This window comes from Salmo salar, chromosome 19 (genome assembly GCF_965601325.2).
Source record: "Salmo salar chromosome 19, fSalSal1, whole genome shotgun sequence".
NCBI classification, from domain to species: Eukaryota; Metazoa; Chordata; class Actinopteri; order Salmoniformes; family Salmonidae; genus Salmo; species Salmo salar.
The window spans coordinates 57,661,367-57,680,993 of NC_138309.1; the positions used below are offsets into that span (position 1 = coordinate 57,661,367).

Consider the following 19,627-nt stretch of genomic DNA (forward strand, 5'->3'; position numbering starts at 1 on the left):
CACAGAACATTAAAGCCATGATCAATTCCTTTTTGAGGCACCTGTGCCACTATGTCGACATCAGTCCAAAAGCTACAACAGATCATCAAGGAAATCATTTAGACAAGTTTAGTCAATGAATAATGTTTCTCAAAAGGATGATTACTTCAGTGAATAGCTGTGCGTCTGGTGAGAAATATAACAGTTGAATAAATCTCACGGTAAATAACTTTTAAATAACTCATATTGATCTTGTTTTGACTCAGGCGTGATGTCACGGCATCTGTGTTACAGAGAAAACACCATCTGAACACACAGAATCATAAGAACATAGAGGAACCACTAAGAGCATTAGACATCATTCTCTAAACACACGATGCAACACACTGGCAAAACTCTAATAACAAGCTGTCCAACCGAGAATAGATTTTCTCTCTATAGGGGAAACATAAGAAATGTATCAATTTCCGCTAACATACTGCAGTCTTTTCATGGGTTAATTTATGTTTTTGCTGTTGTGGTACAGTCCATCAATATGCCTTTGTTGAAAATAAAACTTTTCCTTATGTCTTGATATAAATAAAAGAACATTTAACCCCGTGACTCAACAAAAGTGTGAAGTTTGTTATGGTCACAAATCAGTTTCCCAACATCTAAATTGACTTTGGGTTAGCTCTAGAAATAGTGCCCCCTTCTCCCTCCTCTCTCTCCGACTACTGCCTGCCCCACAGCCCATCAAAATGACAATGGTATTGATGTAAAATGTGTCACCTTTGGCCCACTACAGCATATTAACTTGAGTGACTGGCTCGACCACCACGTTTTATGGCTTTATTGTGTCTCCTTTTATGTCCTCTTGTCGGTGTGGGAGGACAACAATTTAGAAAATTCACTGTAAATGTCCCCCTGTGTGCGTGACAGAGAAAGGGTGTGTGGATGCACTGTATGCACATATATCCGGATCAATTAGTCGGGGCACAACCCCTTAAAAATGGAGTCAACACTTCCTCCCCTTTATACCCTCCTCTCCGTTGTCAATCCCAAAGCCTCCATGAAAAGGAAGGCCTTACATCCTTTCACCTATCCTCAGCCACTTTAGGGAGTGCTTGCATTGAATTATCATGGATGAAATAGATTGAATAAGAAGAACTCTTACCTTTTTCCTCTGTCCCTCCCTATACCTCCCCTCTCATTTTCCCTCCCTCTCGCCCTCCCTCTTTCTCTCTCCTTTTTTTTCACATTACCAGGGGGTGGTGTGTGATTGACAGACGGGAACAAATATTTTTTTTCGTAACCTAAGGCCATCCTCTGTGATTGGCTTGCCAGCTGACATCTCCAAACCTCGCTCGTCTTCTCCCCCCCTTTAATATTGGGCCTGTGGATGAGGCATCCTGAGGGAGAAAAAAAAGTGGAGAGAAAAAGATATCTACCTTAGGAAAGAACCTCAGAGAGGGAGGGAAGGAGAGGACGGGTAGGAGCGTGTGTGTGTGTGCGTTTGTGTATGTGTGAGAGAGAGAGACTTACTCTCTTAACTACAAGGAGCCAGACACACTTCCCTGGCCCGACTCAAAGAAGGGGGAAAACAGGAGGTTTTTTTTGTTGCTTCAATTTCATTTAAATTCCCCTCCCTCAACAATCAAGCTTTTGCTAAAGCTTCTCCTCCAGGAAGTCTGTTCTTCATTCCCCATTGGACGTTCTATGTATTGATCCATTTCCACTCCTATCACCACAAGGCATACCTCATGGATTTGTACCTGGTTGGATATATGATGTGTGTGTGGTTGTCCAGCTGGCGGGTGCTTGGAGGTTATCCCATCTGGTGGTGAGTACAATCTAGAGTTTCAGCATCAAATCCTAGAGCTGCTATAGGGAGACTTTTGGTCAATGATCATTTTTAGAGGGCAGAATACAGTGCACTTTCAGTTGACTGCGTGGAAAAATGTTCTCCAGCCCAGTCCAAAAGAATCTTAACCTCAAGTACTGGTGTAACGGAAAAGGCTTGCCGTTCTTTTCCTCTACACTAAGGTCCATTTATCTTATTAGATAAATGTTGAGATGCTAAGGAGGTTGGAATTGTAGTTTTGAGCATGAAGCTTATTCAATATCTATAGGGATTTTTTAAAGGAGCCTATGGATGGCTTGTCTATGTAAATTGTCTCTGAATATTGGCCTGGAGCGTTTCTAAATAGCGGTTGGAATTAGTGTAATTATTGGTTTAGATAATGTCTCCATCCTCCAAGGACAATGACAACATTGAACATCTTCAGGAAAAACTAGAATTGTATAAACTCAACCATACATTTTGTGAGTCCAAATGTATGAGTACTTAGTTTATTTTGTTAAATAAAACTATAATTTTATATTTGGAGTCATACAATCAGGACCTTTTAAGTCAGCGTCATTTTGTTTTGGTTTGCCATTGTGGGTCCATATTCTACATTCTGGCCGCCGGCCCCCAATCATGCCGTGTAACTCTTCATTGTTAACTGAATGTTCTTTATTGGTTTTGTTTCGAGGGAGTTATTCACAAACTAAAGTGTTAACTGTTTAGTACCATTAATGGTGTTTGAAATTACTTAAAGCCCTGTCATTTTGAAATTCTTCAAATCAATGAAATCAATACATTTGTGAGACTGCCACAGTGTCAGGTCTAATTTATACATAAATGGTTTTAATACATTTGAATATACTTAATATAAACAATGATTAAGCATATACTTTGTCATTAAATTAGTATTGCAATATTGCCGAGGTCTATGGGAGTTTGTTAGTGTCATGGTACAATCAGGTTATGCTCTGTAGGGCTTTATGTGTCTTTGTTGAAATATTCCAGAACCCGTTTGGCACCCTCACATGAAATGTAGAGGATCATCTCATTAGAAATTCAGCTTTATGCATCTGACCTCATAGGCCTTGCTCTTTTGTAACATGACGTATTTTATTTTGGAGATATTTGTGAGTAGATGTATGACAAAGCTTCTTTGGCTCCCGACACAATACTTGTCAGAGCTACTGCACTTTTAGTAGCCCAGTTAGCATGTGGTCCCACATCGGTCCTGCCCAAACCACCAGCATCTTCTGGTTTCATTTACAGAGAGGGGAGCTGCCAAACATACAGGCCACAGGGATGAAGTGTTAATGGCAGGACGACTTTACACCCACTCCCTTGATTCAGCACACAACATAACAAAGACACCAGGATTCTCTGTCTGAATTACCTGCAGCTGTTCTCTGCAGGAGCTTACATGACACTGGTGTAATGTTCAGCTCCAGACAATGCGCACCACCTTTGATTTGGATAACTCATTTGAAGTGGAGGGTGGGGGAGGTGGAGGTGGAGAGGGAGAAAAGATGAAATGGCCTTGTATAGCTTCAGGTGGTCAGACAGGTGCTGAGGAATGGATGTCATGGAGCGCTGTCACTGTCGTCGTGGAACGTTTTCGAGCACATCCAAGAGCGGATAAAACAACGAGATGGGGACGTGGTGCATCAAGGGAGAGGGTGCTAAGTTTCAGCGAGCCAGGGCTCCTTTCAGCTTCAGGGCGATGACTTGGTCGTAAATTATCCAGCCAAGTGGGGAAGGGAGGGGAGAAGAAGTTTTGACTGCACCATGCCTGGCAGCCAGTCACACAATCACAAGATGGGGTGTGGAAAACAAAACAGAGCATAAATAACTCTGGAGATGTACATATGCATAGAGGAAGAGGTGATAGAGTGAAATAGCTAGCTAATGGGGGGGTTTGGAGAGGAGCTGGAGCTGCCACACAAAATACACCCCCCCGCAAGAATGTAACTTAAATAGACCCCTTTTTAAAATGCAAACATTTTTGGTAGCTAGAAGAGTTTCCTTAGTGAGAGAAAATAAAGTATGTGTAAAGATATCAAAGCAGATAAAAGATAACAGTATGTTCCAAGAGGGATCTGTATTTTATTTAACCTTTTTTTAACTAGTCAGTTAAGAACAAATTCTTATTTACAATGACGGCCTACCCCGGCCAAACCTGGACGACGCTGGGCCAATTGTGCGCCGCCCTATGGGACTCCCAATCACGTGATACAGTCTGGATTTGAACCAGGGACTGTAGTGACACCTCTTGCACTGAGATGTGTGCCCACTCGGGAGACCGCTGCGCCACTCGGTAGACTAGAGCCATCTGATAAAGGTTTTGGCAGCCTGATGCCCATCTCTAATATAAATGTGTGGCTTTTGGAGAAAAATCTGTGTTTTTTTACTTTGTATAGTATCTCTATTACTCGCCTCTTACGCTATACATAAATATAGTACATCTCCCAAGTCTCATCTTAAATATCAAGTATTTTGGAAAAGATTGTGGCAAAGCCCTGTACTGCTTCCATACTGTATGGTGTCTTTAGCCAGGCTATACAACTGGGATGTATGAAAATCTTTTCTCACAGAATTTTGCGCCTGTTGTCGTTCATTGTCATGAGTCTTGTCCTGGAGGCAGAACTAACCGATTTCCCCTTAGATAGGCCAGCTGCAAAGTCAAAATTGGCTATATTGTAAAAAGTTATTAAATCAAAAATGTGCTTTTTGGTCTTAATTTAGGTTAAGGGTTAGGCATTAGGGTAGCAGTGTGGTTAATGTTAGGGTTAAGGTTATGGTTAGGTTTAAAATCAGATTTGATGACTTTGTGGCTGTGCCAGTTAGTGACCACTCTGCAGAGCTGCATCCAGAACAAGACTGGTGGTGAAAAATGCTGACCTGCTAATTTTTTATTTCTGTATTCGAATCAAATAATGCTATAGTGCAGCACAACTCAAATAAATACAAATCAAATACAAGTGATTGGAGAAAAAGGGTTGATATGCTTCAACTTTGTATTCTACACTATACTGTACCTACAGTAGGCCTACGTGTTTGTCATCATGGTAGAATGATGAGAACAGCAACTTAAAAAGATCTTGACAAATCATAAGTAGTTTAGGATGAGCCCATCACACGTTAAAATACCATCAACGCTTGGTGTATACACAGGTAATCCCTAAATGAAAGCGCTAAAGCTAACCTGTCAGCCAGTTCAGCCATTTCTGTTTGTATTCATGTTATAGACAGTGGCCATGATGAGTGAATGTCGACACTCCACATCGCCCATGTCTTACCCATTAGAAACTCTTCAAATACCAACCTTGGTGGAACAAAGATTTGTGGTGTAGTTAAAGAACATTGCCACAGAACCGCTAAACATTTAAATCCAGCAGACTATTACCCACTTAATATTCTGGTAATCATGGCCACTGTTCTGTTACAGATGGAACCAGAGAGAGGATGTCACCTATGGAAACTGTATGTTACTATTCAAACTGACTGAGCTGTTGCTTCAGCTTTTAATGCCAGTTTCTGGTGACTTCTGGTGAAATGCAGTTTTCAGCAGATCAGTGTAGCCTCCGGTAGCACCAATTTCAACACCGCCCTAGTCGGCATAATCACGTCAGATGCATGGAATCCACTTCCTGCAGGTTAGAGTAGGGATATGTGGAGCACCAAAACTATCTATTTGATTCAATCGTGACAGACAAATACAAGACATTTGTCAATACCACAGACATGGAACACAGGAAATTGCAGAAATATGATGTTAACATATTATAAAGTACATTCCCATGTAACATAGCATACATTCTGTAATTCTCATGTCTGTTGGTAGTGAAAGCAAAGTGTTACTATAATAAAATAATACACTAAGGAAGTTAAGATGAAGGTACAGAAAGTAGATAGAGGAAAGGCAGTGACATAGATATTGTATAAAACTAAAGCTGACCAATATATCGGTTCACCAATATTACTATATCGGTATTGGCCGATAACTCCACCGATAAACGATATTCAATAAATGGGATGAGAAAAGGGAATCTCATGCTGATCTGAACACTGCAGCCATTCTCGTGATGTGTCATTTTTGTCATAATGTATGAAATCAACATTTGAAGCATAGTTATTAACCACCCCCTTTTTTCAATTTTCGCATAAAATGACATACCCAAATCTAACTGCCTGTAACTCAGGCCTAGAAGCAAGGATATGCATATTCTTGTACCATTTGAAAGAAAACACTTTGAGTTTTGTGGAAATGTAGGAGAATATAACACAATAGATATGGTAAAAAGATAATACAAAAAAAACGTTATTTTGTATTTTTTTTGTACCATCATCTTTGAAATGCAAGAGAAAGGCCATAATGTATTATTCCAGCCCCACTGAAATTTAGATTTTGGCCACTAGATGGCAGCAGTGTATGTGCAAAGTTTTAGACTGATCCAATGACTCATTGCATTTCTGTTCAAAATGTTGTATCAAGACTGCCCAAATGTGCCTAATTTGTTTATTAATAACTTTTCATGTTCAAAACTGTGCACTCTCCTCAAACAATAGCATGGTATTCTATCACTGTAATAGCTACTGTAAATTGTACAGTGCAGTTAGATTAGCAAGAGTTTAAGCTTTCTGCCAACATCAGATATGTCTATGTCCTGGGAAATCTTCTTGTTACTTACAACCTAATGCTAACTGCATTAGCCTACGTTAGCTCAACCGTCCCGTGGACGGGACACGATCCCGAAGAAGTTTTAAGACAAATGCTCTTTTGGATGGAAATGTATGAGAATTCAGTGTGGAAAAAATTACACTTTTTAATTTTCCCTGCTGTAAAACAGTATATCAGCAGATATATCGGTATCGGTACATTTTGCCCCCCAACAAATCAGAATCAAACCCAAAAACTCATATCAGTCGGGCCCTATATAAAAGGTTAGGTAGAGAGAGAGAGAGAGAGAGGTGAAGTCTAAACACTGTTTCCCTCTGTGATATGTGGGTAGCAGAGTAAATGAAATGGTCAATCTTCTCTAAGGCATGACTACCATACACATCCCTGTCCTGCCCTGTCCTGGCCACCCCTGCCCTCTATGTGCAGGGCAACTCTTGTGGCTTAAATGTGGGCTCTAGGGTCCATCTCTGGGTCTCTGGAATGTCATTATGTGACTGTGACCTCCCCCCTGAAGGGATCACTTTAATGATCCTCAGTGCGAGAAAATCCTCCGTCTGCAATCCTGGTGTGAAAAGATCAAGGATGTTCAGACATTATATTGAGCAGTGCAATAAGAGGGAGGGGAAAGAAAAGGGGAAATCCTTTCAGAATGTTATTATTAAGACCGGTAAGGTTCCATAACAATGGCAGCGGCTGCCATACAGGCGGGTGTCAAAGACATCCCTAATGCCTGTGAGAATTATCTATGGCTAGTATAGTGACGTCGCCAGACAGAGATCTGTGCCATGTGAAAAGCAAGTTTATTTTCCGATTTGGCAAACCTCCATTCTATACAGTAGATATTGGACTAGCCTACATCACTTGAGCAGGTGGATAAGGTTCCCTATTTGTGCCCCAGTTTGGGTTATATTGTGCTGTGGTTCCTTTGCCACAGTGATAGCTACAGTAGCTAACTGCTTGAATTGCAATCGATGTACGTCATCCGAGTGAGCTAACACTCAGTTGACACAAAAAGAGCCTGACACCTGACTGTCCAGCTCTACAAAACAAACCACTGGCATGACGTTATCCAGTCTAACCAGACGGTTGGGAGAGAGGTTCAAAGGAGGCTGGTAGTTCAAAGCAGTAAAGGAGATTCCTAATCTCCGCATATCATCAAAGAACATGTGATGACAAAGTTCCACAGTGCAGAGCTATTACCTGCGTTAAAACACAGGTCAGGACAGTTCCTCAAAGGAAAATAGGCCAAAACACCAAGAGGCACAGGAGTCCTCAGGGGCACACACATGGACTAAGAAAGAGGGAGAGAGGGAGGGAGAGAGGGAGAGAGAGAAGGAGAGAGGGAAAGAGAGAAGGAGAGAGGGAAGTTAAAGAGGGAAGGAACAAACTCATTCACTCTGAAACGGAAACCCACACACACACCACCGTATAAACCTTCATTGGCCAGAATTGCCCGTTTTTATAGCTCCTGTTTAAAAATCTGCTACTGGGCTCCCGAGTGGCGCAGCGGTCTAAAGCACTGCATCTCAGTGTTAGAGGCATCACTACACACCCTGGTTTGATTCCAGGCTGTATCACAACCGACCATGTTTGGGAGTTCCATAGGGCGGCGCACAATTGGCTCAGCCTCGTCCGGGTTAGGGTTTCAAATAAGAATTTGTTCTTAACTGACTTGCCTAGTTAAATAAAGGTTACTTTTTTTTTAAATATACTGGGCAGTAGCTAATCATGAACAAGAAGCAACCTTTAGACAGGCACAGTCTGGTGACTAATTAGTATTGGTCACACCTGTGCACCCTAAATGCTTAATTATAGTCAAACCTTCCAAGGTTATGTCTCAGGTTCAAGATTCCAGATACACTATATATATACAAAAGTATGTGGACACCCCTTCAAATGAGTGGATTCGGCTATTTCAGCAACACCTGTTGCTGACAGGTGTATAAACTTGACCACACAGCCATGCAATCTCCATAGACAAACACTGGCAGTAGAATGGCCTTACTGAAGAGCTAAGTGACTTTCAACGTGGCACCGTCATAGGATGCCACCTTTCCAAGTCAGTTCGTTTCTGCCCTGCTAGAGCTGCCCCAGTCAACTGTAAGTGCAGTGGAAACATCTAGGAGCAACAGCGGCTCAGCTTCGAAGTGGTAGGCCACACAAGCTCACAGAACGGGACCGACGAGTGCAGAAGCGCGTAACGCATAAAAATCCTCTGGCCTCGGTTGCAACACTCACTACCGACTTTCAAACTGCCTCTCGAAGCAACGTTAGCACAAGAACTGTTCGTCAGGAGTATCATGAAATGGGTTTCCATGGCCGAGCAGCCTCACACAAGCCTAAGATCACCATGCGCAATGCCAAGCGTCGGCTGGAGTGGTGTAAAGCTTGCCATCATTGGACTCTGGAGCAGTGGAAACACATTCTCTGGAGTGATGAATCACGCTTCACCATCTGGCAGTCCGACAGACTAATCTGGGTTTGGCGGATGCCAGGAGAACACTACCTGCCCCAATGCACAGTGCCTACTGTAAAGTTTGGTGGAGGAGGATTGTCTGAGACTGTTTTTCATGGTTCGGGCTAGGCCCCTTAGTTCCAGTGAAGGGAAATCTTAGCACTACAGCATACAATGACATTCTAGATGATTCTGTGCTTCCAACTTTGTGGCAACAGTTTGGGGAAGACCCTTTCCTGTTTCAGCATGACAATGCCCCCTTGCCCAAAGTGAGGCCCATACAGAAATGGTCTGTCGAGATCGGTGTGGCCTGCACAGAGCCCTGACCTCCACCCCATTGAACACCTTTGGGATGAATTGGAATGTACAGTAAATCCCCGTAGCAATGTTCCAACATCTAGTGGGAAAGCCTTCCCAAAAGAGTGGAAGCTGTTATAGCAGCAAAGGGGTACAAACTCCATATTAATGCTCATGACTTGCATCACCGCCAGGTATGGCAACTGCTCGGCAACCGACCGTAAGGCACTACAGAGGGTAGTGCGTACAGTCCAGTACATCACTGGGGCCAAGCTTCCTGCCATCCAGGACCTATATACTAGGTGTGTCAGACGAAGGCCCAAAAAATTGTCAAAGACTCCAGTCACCCAAGTCATAGACTGTTCTCTCTGCTACCGCATGGCAAGCGGTACTGGAGCGCCAAGTCTAGGTCCAAAATGCTCCTTAACAGCTTCTACCTTCCAAGCCATAAGACTGGTGAACAGTTAATCAAATGGCCACCCAGACTATTTGCACTAACACCCCCCCCACCATGGTTTTTACACTGATGCTCCTCAATGTTAATTATCTATGCATAGTCACTTTACCCCTACCTACATGTACAAATTATCTTGACTAACCAGTACCCCACACATTGACTCGGTACTGGTACACCCCTGTATATAGCCTCCATATTGTTATTTTATTGTGTAACTTTGTTTTTGTCATTTTTTAGCAATTTTTTTCTTTAGTTCATTCAGTCAGTAAATATTTTCTTAACTCATTTTCTTAAAACGGCATTGTTAGTTAAGGGCTTGTAAGTAAGCATTTCATGGTAAGGTTGTTGTATTTGGCGAATGTGACAAATAACATTTGATTTGATGATTTTTATTTTTTTTTTACTTTGGAATGAGATGTTTGACGAGCAGGTGTCCACATACTTTTGGTCATGTAGTGTAATTCAATAAATGTTATGTTGAATCAATGTTGTTTCCATGTCATTTCAAGCCACAAATTCTATTTGATGACTTTTAATCAACATGGAAATCTGATTGGATTTGCAAAAATGTTGTAATTTTTTTCACCCAAGTTTTAACCTTAATCAAATGACAAGGTGATATTTTTGGTTGATTTCATGTTGACAATTCAACCAAATGTAAATCAAAACGAGTTGGCACTGTCTCACAATGCTAGGAGAGGTAAAGCCAGGGCAGTCACCGATTACTACTGTTTCCTTTGGATGGTTCATACAAACACTTTGTAAACAGGCCATGCTGTTTTCTATCTGAACAGTTTCAGTTGTGTCTGTGCTCTGACATACAGAGTGAGACAGAGCAAGCAAGAGAGAGAGAACGAGAGAACTAAAAAACGAGAGAATGAAAGAACAAGAGAACGAAAGAACGAACAAAAGAAAGAAAGAAAGAAAGAAAGAAAGAAAGAAAGAAAGAAAGAAAGAAAGAAAGAAAGAAAGAAAGAAAGAAAGAAAGAAAGAAAGAAAGAGAGCTACTTCCACTATGACTGGCACTGCTGCACTGAGTTAAACACAGTCAGTCAGAGTGTTCTGTCTGCTCCCCAGACCATTTCTGTACGCTCCCCACTGCTGCACGGCTCTCACACTCAGTGTCGCTTCCTGACAGGCAGGTTCACAAGTTTACACCCCAGCTCCCTGTTCTCCTCTGTTCTGACTGCAGGGGCTCCCTGTCCCAGCTTTGCACTCGCTCTCAAAGTATAGAAGGAGGGAGAACAAGAGTGAGGGAGAGAGGGATGAAGGGAGAGAGGGATGAAGGGAGAGAGGGATGAAGGGTTTGAAGGAAGAAAAAAAACAGTTCGGAAAAATTTGCAGGGGTCCTGTCATTTTTTATCTGATTAGCCCAGAGCTGTTGGACTACAAATCAAAAGTGTGCCAAAGAAAAACAGAACACAACAACACAGACAGGAGCTGTGCATTCCAGCCTCCGCCAGGAAAAGTCCCATCCTGGGGGCGAAGCCGACAACTTCCTGTGCCCCACTTACACTCTCTTCAGAGTGTCTTTGTCTCTCCTGTGGATTCTGTGGTTGGATTATAATTGAGATTCCGATGGCAATGTTTTGGTGTGCATCCTGAGTGCATGAGGCCTCATTTAGCACAGACCCCCAGGGTAAATCTGACAACTTGTGATGTCAACATAGAGCTAGAATAAAGTTTGATAGCACTTCATTGTAGAGAGCGTTCCTATAGACAGAACAGTCTGGAGTCTGAGTTTCATCTTGGTGTGATTGATAAGACAACTATCGCACGCAAATGGGACTGCAAATGGGAATCATGATTGCAAGGTGTCCCGGTATCTTTTCCAACTGTCATTCATCAACAACTATCCCTATGCAAATGTGTGGTGGAGAAATCTTAAATGAATCCCACTTCTCTCCTACAACACAGATCTATCAGGAAGTCATAATCAACGGGTTACATTATGTGTAGGGGTGGTTGAGACTGAGTGTTCTATGCAAACAAACAAGGTACACTCAGTCATCACATTGAAATGAAATTAAATGTGATATGAGTGAAAAGATTGGTATATCAGCATCTGCCAAATTTTCAGCAGGCTGTTATCTGTTTTATGAAGTAGCCAGTCAACACACTCAACAAGCAGGATAATGCAGTGGCTGAGGCTACAACAAGCCTAGTTATGGTACAGTAGTTTCACTGAACATTCAGTTGAATTATAAGACAGCAATTTAGCCCACAGCAGGGTTTTTTTCAGGATAAAAATTGGGTTTAGGTGGTGGATGTGACGGTGGGGGTGGCCAATGGCGTGGTCAACGATTGAACATTTTAGAGGCTCTCCTCTTGGCCGCAGAGACACAATTTGCTGTCTTACAGCTAATTTCCTGAAATTCTACACATTTTGCCATGGAGATACATTTTTTACCATTTTAAAGCTGGCTTCCTACAATTCTACACATTTTGCCATGAGGCTGAGAAAACATTTGCAGTTTTAAAGCTAACTTCCTGAAATTCTACACATTTTGCCATGGCTTATACCTGAGTGACTCAAACAACAAAATCAATGAGGGGCCCCATGCCATGACAAAAATACTCCTGAATGCATAGCTTTTATTTTTTGTGATTGTTTGGTCTCAAAGAATATCTTATTTAAAAATAGATAGGTCCATTATAATAATAATAATTATTATATTTTGTGCGTTTCTTTGAGAGAAAAAAAACAAGAGCACTAACATGTGACGTTCATAGGAGCACATCAAATTTGGTGTCAAATGAAAGCAAAGTCTACATGTTTGAGAAATTAAGACATACTGTATATACATTACAACCATTTTCCATCTGACAAATTAGAAATAAACAAAGGTTTTGGAAAAGGAACATCTATCAGAAAAAGTCTTAAAAGGCATTAGAAATACATCAAAACACATCAATATTTTCTAATTTCTCTCATGAGGAGGGAAGACAATGAAAGTTCACAAAAGTAACAAGTAAATGTAGACTTATCAATTAGTTATAGTGTTTTTACAGATAACAATTTGGTTTATGATTTATTAAGTATGTAACAGAACGACCAAACAAATCTGTAAAAGAATGACTACAACTGAATTGGCTACAATGGGAATTCATAGTAGTCACACAACACAATTGGGTCACCTGCTACTGTTCTCCTTTCCACTGGCATACTGTTAGGTTCAGCTCATAACCATTTTCTTTCTTTTTCTGTCGCTAGGTGGTCAAAGCAAGAGTGTGAAAACAGTCTGGACAACCCCTCCCTCTCTCTCTCCCTGTCTCTCTTCTCACTCTCTCCAGTTAATGTCATTTCTCCCGGCTCTTACTGACACCTACCCATGAGCTCCCTCTCTTTCCATTCACTGTAACCAGCCCACTCCCCCACTGAGCACCGAACGACACTGGACGTCCATGGACATTGAAAAATAGTTGAAATTGGGTCAGTCCAAATTTGAACCAATCATAGACGTCTATTTCACAAGTTTGAACAGCACAGTACAGTACAGTACAGTACAGTAAAGAAAAGTAGAGTATAGGTCAATACAATACAGTACAGTACTTTTGAAAGTCTCTGAAAAAGTGTTCTATGAAAAAGTTTGGTTACTAGCTACCTTTTGAATTTGGATCCCGCGACGAGGGTAGCCTCAGTTGCTGGGACCGCTATATCTGTCCAGGGATCCTGCCAACCAAAAGTTTGAAGAGCTGCTGGGCGTAGCAGCTAGCCTAGCTGTTAACTAGCTATCCAGCTAGCAACGTTTCCTTAAAAGCTTGAACACAGGCCATATCGCGGTTAGCCCTTGTGGCTGGGACCGCGGATTATCCTGGGCTGGCGGCTGTCTAAATCCCTGCTGTTTGTTGCTGTTTAAATCTGCCCTCAGTATTTGGACAAAGCTCTTGAAGCTACACTACATGACCAAAAGTATGTGGACACATGCTTGTTGAACATCTCATTCCAAAACCATGGGCATTAATGAGTTGGTCCCCCCTTTGCTGCTATAACAGCCTCCACTCTTCTGGGAAGGCTTTCCACTAAATGTTGGAACATTGCTTCGGGAACTTGCTTCAATTCAGCCACAAGAGCATTAGTGAGGTTGGGCACTGATGTTGGCGATTAGGCCTGGCTCGCAGTCGGCGGTCCAATTCATCCCAAAGATTTTAGATGGGGTTGACGTCAGGGCTCTGTGCAGGCCAGTCAAGTCTTCGCACTGATCTGGACAAACCATTTCTGTATGGACCTCACTTTGCATGGGGGCATTGTCATGCTGAAACAGGAAAGGGCCTTGGAAGCACAGAATCATCTAGAAGGTCATTATATGCTGGGGGCAGGTAGCGTTCTCCTGGCATACACTAAACCCAGATTAGTCAGTCGGACTACTAGATGGTGAAGCGTGATTCATCACTCCAGAGAACGCATTTCCACTGCTCCAGAGTCCAATGGTGGCAAGCTTTACACCACTCTAGTCGATACTTGGCATTGCGCGTGTTGATTTCATGAAGCTCCCGATGACCAGTTGCTGATGTTGCTTCCAAAGGTAGTTTGGAACTCAGTACTGCGTGTTGCAACCAAGGACAGACGATTTTTACGCGCTATGCGCTTCAGCACTCGGCAGTCCCGTTCTGTGAGCTTGTGTGGCCTACCACTTCGCAGCTGAGCCGTTGTTGCTCCTAGATGTTTCCACTTCGCAATAACGGCACTTACAGTTGGCTGGTGCCTCTAGCAGGGCAGAAATTTGAAGAACTGACTTGTTGGAAAGGTGGCATCCTATGACGGTGCCACGTAGAAAGTCACTGTAAGGCCATTCTACTGTCAATGTTTGTTCTATGGAGATTGCACGGCTGTGTGCTCGATTTTATACACCAGTCAGCAATACACCTTTGGCTGAAATAGCAGAATACACAAATTTGAAGGGGTGTCCACATACTTTTGTATATATTGTTTATTTTTGTATTAAATATCTAATAACGAAAGAGAAGGATCACGGTTTAGAATTTTGTCAAGTTAGTGTGGGAGAGGTGGAAAAACTATTGTTGTCCATCAATAATAATAATAATAAGCCACCAGGCATAGAAACTATTGAGAATGATAGCAGACTGTATTGCCACCCCTATTTGCGTCATCTTTAACAAAAGCCTAAAGGAGTGTGTGTGTCTGTTCTTAGTAAACTGATGGAGAGGATTGTGTTTGACCAAATACAATGTTAATTTTCAGAGAACAACTACTGACTTTCAGCATGCATATAGAGAAGGGCACTAAACTTGTACTGCACTGACTGATGATTGATTAAAATAAATTGATAATATATTTGATAGTTGGAGCTGTATTCTTAGATTTCAGTGCAGCTTTTGATGTTATTGATAATAAATTGTTGTTAAAAAAAACTCATCACATTGTTGGAGAGTTATTTAACCAATACAACCCAGAGAATATTATTCAATGGAAGCTTCTCTGTGGTGTCCCTCAGGGCAGTTGCCTTGGGCCTTTACTCTTCTCTATTTTTACAAATGATTTGCCACTGGTCTTACATGAAGCTAGAATGACTGTGTACAGATGACTCCACATGTCAGCACCCAAAGCCAGTGAGCTCACTGAAATGCTAAATAAGGAGTTACAGTCTATCAGAATGGGTGATTATGAATAAAATGGTCTTAGATACATCTAAAACTAAAAGCATTGTATTTGGTTCAAAACATTCTCTAAAACCTAAACCTTAACTTGAGTTGTACATAAAGGGTGTGACCATTAAGCAAGTTGAGAAACCTAAACTCCTAGGTATATCATTGAACGGTCAATTATCATGGTCAAACCATATTGACAAAGTTGTTGTGAAGATGGGGAGGGGTATGTCTGTTATTAAAATATATGTTGTGTTTTTTTTACACGAAAATGAACTGTACTAGCGCTGGTCTTGTCCCTTCTTGATTACTGTCCATTAAAATGGTCAAGTGCTTCAAAGAAAGAAAGCTGCAGCTGGCTCAAAACAGACACGCACACAGACACACTCTAACACATTATTTTTGTTGTATTGTTTGTATAATGTTTTAGTTGCATTGTTTGTATATCGTTGTATTTTATATTTGTATGACACTCCTTGTCTATCAGTGTATCAGTGTTTTGTTACTTTTCATGTTTGTGTTTTTTGTGGACCCCAGGAAGAGTAGCTGCTGCATCTGCAAAACTAATGGAGATCCAAATAAACAAATAAACTGTACTGTACTGTGATGCCCAAACTTTTGAAACATAGACGTCTATGACTGGTACAGATTTGTCCGGTCCAGACCAACCAAATTTGGTATTGTTTGGGGACAGAGCTCATTAGAATAATAGCCAGTGAGTAGAATAATACCCAAACATGCAAAGGAGGTTATTACATGTTTCTACCTTTTGTGTACCTATTCCGGATACATCACTATGAAGAGAATGACATTCATAATTATGCATTTTAGTATAGTACAGATCAGGGACCCGTCATTTAATTATGTTACCGTAATTCCGTTACCGGGTGTTAATCCACTTCACTTACTGTAGTTCAATAACCAAAATAGATTTTTTCAAACTCAAGGTGTCATATCATAGCTGACACCCCATTCTTTTTGCAGACATCTTGTAATCTTAATTCAGAGCATATACATGGAAAACGTTGTTGCATAAAACCCGAGGGAGATTTTTACAGAAATTCTGTTACCAAATTTGTTTCTGCACAGTGCTTCCACTAAATGAGTTTTTGTAAAATTCTGAATGGAAATTGTTCAAAGTAGTCTTTGTGCATAGAGTTGTATGGTTTGTTTAATTTTGCAATCAATGGTTTTTGTTTGGCATAATTTAAAAGTGAAAAATCTGAGTCTCAGCGTATTTCTGTTACTGTGGAATTGCCCTTTTCTACATACTTTATATCTGATTGTAGTCGTTTAAGTTTACACTAATAACGTTTAAACGTCACGTAAATTATGTTTATTTATTATTTATTTAATTTTTTACTGTTGTTACTTACTTTTCTATGCAGAAAAAGCACTGTACAGTAACTATGACAGAGTAGCCATGTGTGCACCTAAATGCATGGCATGATAGGAGTGAAGCCTTTGAGTACAAGTAGCAACAGAGCCATCCCCTCTGCGCCCTCCCGCTGCACAAGCACACACCACCCTATTTTCCATGGAGCTTTGAACAGTGCCTGGGGAATAATGCATAGAGGGATGGATTGTGACAGGCTGGTTCTCTCTAATCCTTCTCTCCCTATCTGTTTTGCCCTCTCTTCCTAGACCCCATTATGGTCATAGTGCCATGGGCAAACATTGCATTTTTGCGGATTGCAACTCAGTCAGAAGACATTAGCAATACCCCTCCTGGAAATGTTGTTTACTGCAGTTAAGTAGCCTAGCCTACCTGCACTTTACTCAAGCTAAAGTGAGTTTGACAGCTTGTAGGGCATCATTTCTGCTCTCCATTCAAAATCTTAATTGTTGCATGTGTGTAGCATGTGTGAGTAGCCTAGGCTAGCCTATCCTTGCCTGAGACCAGACATGCATTAGCATAGATTCAGGAATTAAATTGTCCATATATTAATTGAAAACCGAATCCCCAACCCTGTAACATTGCATGGATCTTACCTGGTAACTTTTCATTGCCAAAAGTTACAACTTGTGGTGTATTTTAGTGTAGGCGACATCATGTGAGAAGAGTACGATCGGTAACAAAGCGCGGGAAGAAAAGGAACAGCACGTGGCTGTTTTACTGCTATAGCGCGCTATCACATAGTGGCGACATTCTTTGATAGCATATATGTTTGGTAAACCTTTACACGCCGAAATTAAAGTTAGCAAAATACAAATGGTGAAAGTCAAAATGTGGCGCCATGTTGGCGGAAGATATGTTAACTAGTTGACAACTTGACTGGCATTTTCTGTGCGTGAAAAACGTGTAGGCTATTTACGTCAACAAGTAAACAAGCAATAATGGACCAAGCAACCACAAGTCTAGTACCCGAAGTGTTCCTCGTGATGAGGGCTCCAACAAAATGGTGAGTTCAGCAGTGACTTTAATTAACAACACAAATATAAAGCTTTATTGGAAATCCTAAATAATTCAAATGTGTCGACTAATATAATGACTGAAGAAATTTAAAACAGTGTCCTGTTCTTTTATAGGCCTATTACTGGATAGATGGATGACAAACTGACAACAATATTGGTGAATTGAGATAGCTTGCCTAGTTATCCCCTTCACATGGCTACATTCAAATGATAGAGAATGGGATGAATTGTACCCTAGGCCTATTGAAGGAAAAAAGTTGTCAACATGGTATAACAGCACTGACATAGGGATATCATTTTCAGGAATATGCCCACTCACTTTACAAAGTAAGCCTATAGGCCTAATACAACTGAGTGATTGCACATGTTACAGTTGACATTGGCTTTATACTATTGGAGAGATTAAGAGGGCTACACATTTGAGGTAATTGTCCTTGACTGGTGTTGAGCTGAATGCATGACTGGAGGTTAAAGTGATGATAGGATAGGAAGCCTAGCTGGTCATGAACTTCAAACTGCTCCTACAGGCCACCAAGCTCAAGGCAATGAGGTCAGGTGTCATGCTTAAAGTGGTTCAGAGGGTCGCAGAGTGTTTTCTGTGCCTCTGGGCAAAGGGAAAGTCTGCTCTTAGACAGGTATGACATTTTGACCCCTGTGATGTAGACCTCCCACAGAGATAGCTGCAAAACATTCTAGCTACACATACTGATTGAATCAAAGGTTATTCAAGCAGCTAAGGGAGTGGTGAAGCAAACCTTCACAGAAGACATATGGAGCAGAATCGCAACCTTCAGAGGCTTTGCCCCTGTGAAAATAGCCTTGAGAGATATGTCCTGAATTTCAACCGTTTTACACTTTGTGGTGAAATCCCTTTGTCTCCTCTTCTTCGTGTCTGTGGTTTCCAGTGGCCCATATGCTCACGTCGAGTTGCTTTTGATACTGAGAAACCCCCCAACCAGCAGTACTAATCCCCCACAGGGCCAGAGGAGGCCCCACAGTCACAGACCTGCCTAGGCATGCACCTGCCAAGCAGTTTCTGCTCCTCTGTCTACTCCCCTAGAGCGGATTCCCCCGGCATTCTGCCTCCCTCGGCCCACGCCCTGCTGCTTCTGTGCTCCTCTCCCACTTGGTTGAGACACATCGCTCATGGCTTCCAAGAAGCGAGGCGAAGCCGACTGGCTCAGCGTGATATACGCACAGCGCTCTGTGTGTGTGTGTGTGTGTGTGTGTGATATGCCTGGCACCCACAGGCTTCCTCTCAGATCTAAGACTGTCATTAGCACCTAGCCAAAGACACCCCTTGCTTTCATCTCGTCAGTCCATTACAGACCAAGTGAGGCTCATCCTTTACAAACAAAATAAAAGAGGACGCAGAGCCTCAGCGTGTAGTCTAAACACGCTAAGTCCACAAGAAAGCCCTCGTGCGGTTAAGTAATTGACTTCATCAGACATCCACACGTCGCCTCCAAAACTGGTGCGTCAGCAGCAAACGTACCAGAAGGAGGCAGGGCGAGCCGATTGGCTATGTGGTGCCAGGGATGGGCTCCACCACGGCAGGCAGCTCCATGCAGGGCCAGGGCATCAACTCAGGTCCGCCCCATGGCAGGTTGGGAGATTAATGGGCAGTAGCACAGCTGGCAGACTGTAATTACGCAACTTAGTCACTCAGTCACTCCAGACAGAGTGAAGTCAGCAACACTTGAACTCAGTGGCATTTCTGGGATTGGCAGATGAGTTTATAAGGTCTTCCCTCATGCCTGAGTAAACATGGCCTTAGATTAATTGATAACAGAAAAAGATGGATAGATAAAAAATGACCGCTCTCTAATTACTAGCACATAAATCAGAGTTCTATTTTTGTGCAAGGGAACATGAAATGTTATGGAACTATTTATTCAGTTGATATTATTGGGA

General features: G+C 41.9%; 1 protein-coding gene across 1 annotated transcript in view; it reads left to right on the plus strand.

Annotated features, from left to right (window-relative positions):
* Positions 1 to 1,411: 1,411 nt before the first annotated feature.
* The window catches only part of LOC106579325 (proto-oncogene Wnt-3-like), a 30,030-nt gene continuing 11,814 nt past the window's right edge, over positions 1,412 to 19,627 (plus strand). Inside the window, exon 1 of the mRNA XM_014159145.3 lies at positions 1,412 to 1,801. Within this exon, the coding sequence (XP_014014620.1) occupies positions 1,722 to 1,801 (80 nt within the window). The 5' untranslated portion in view covers positions 1,412 to 1,721. The remainder of the gene's footprint in view (positions 1,802 to 19,627) is intronic.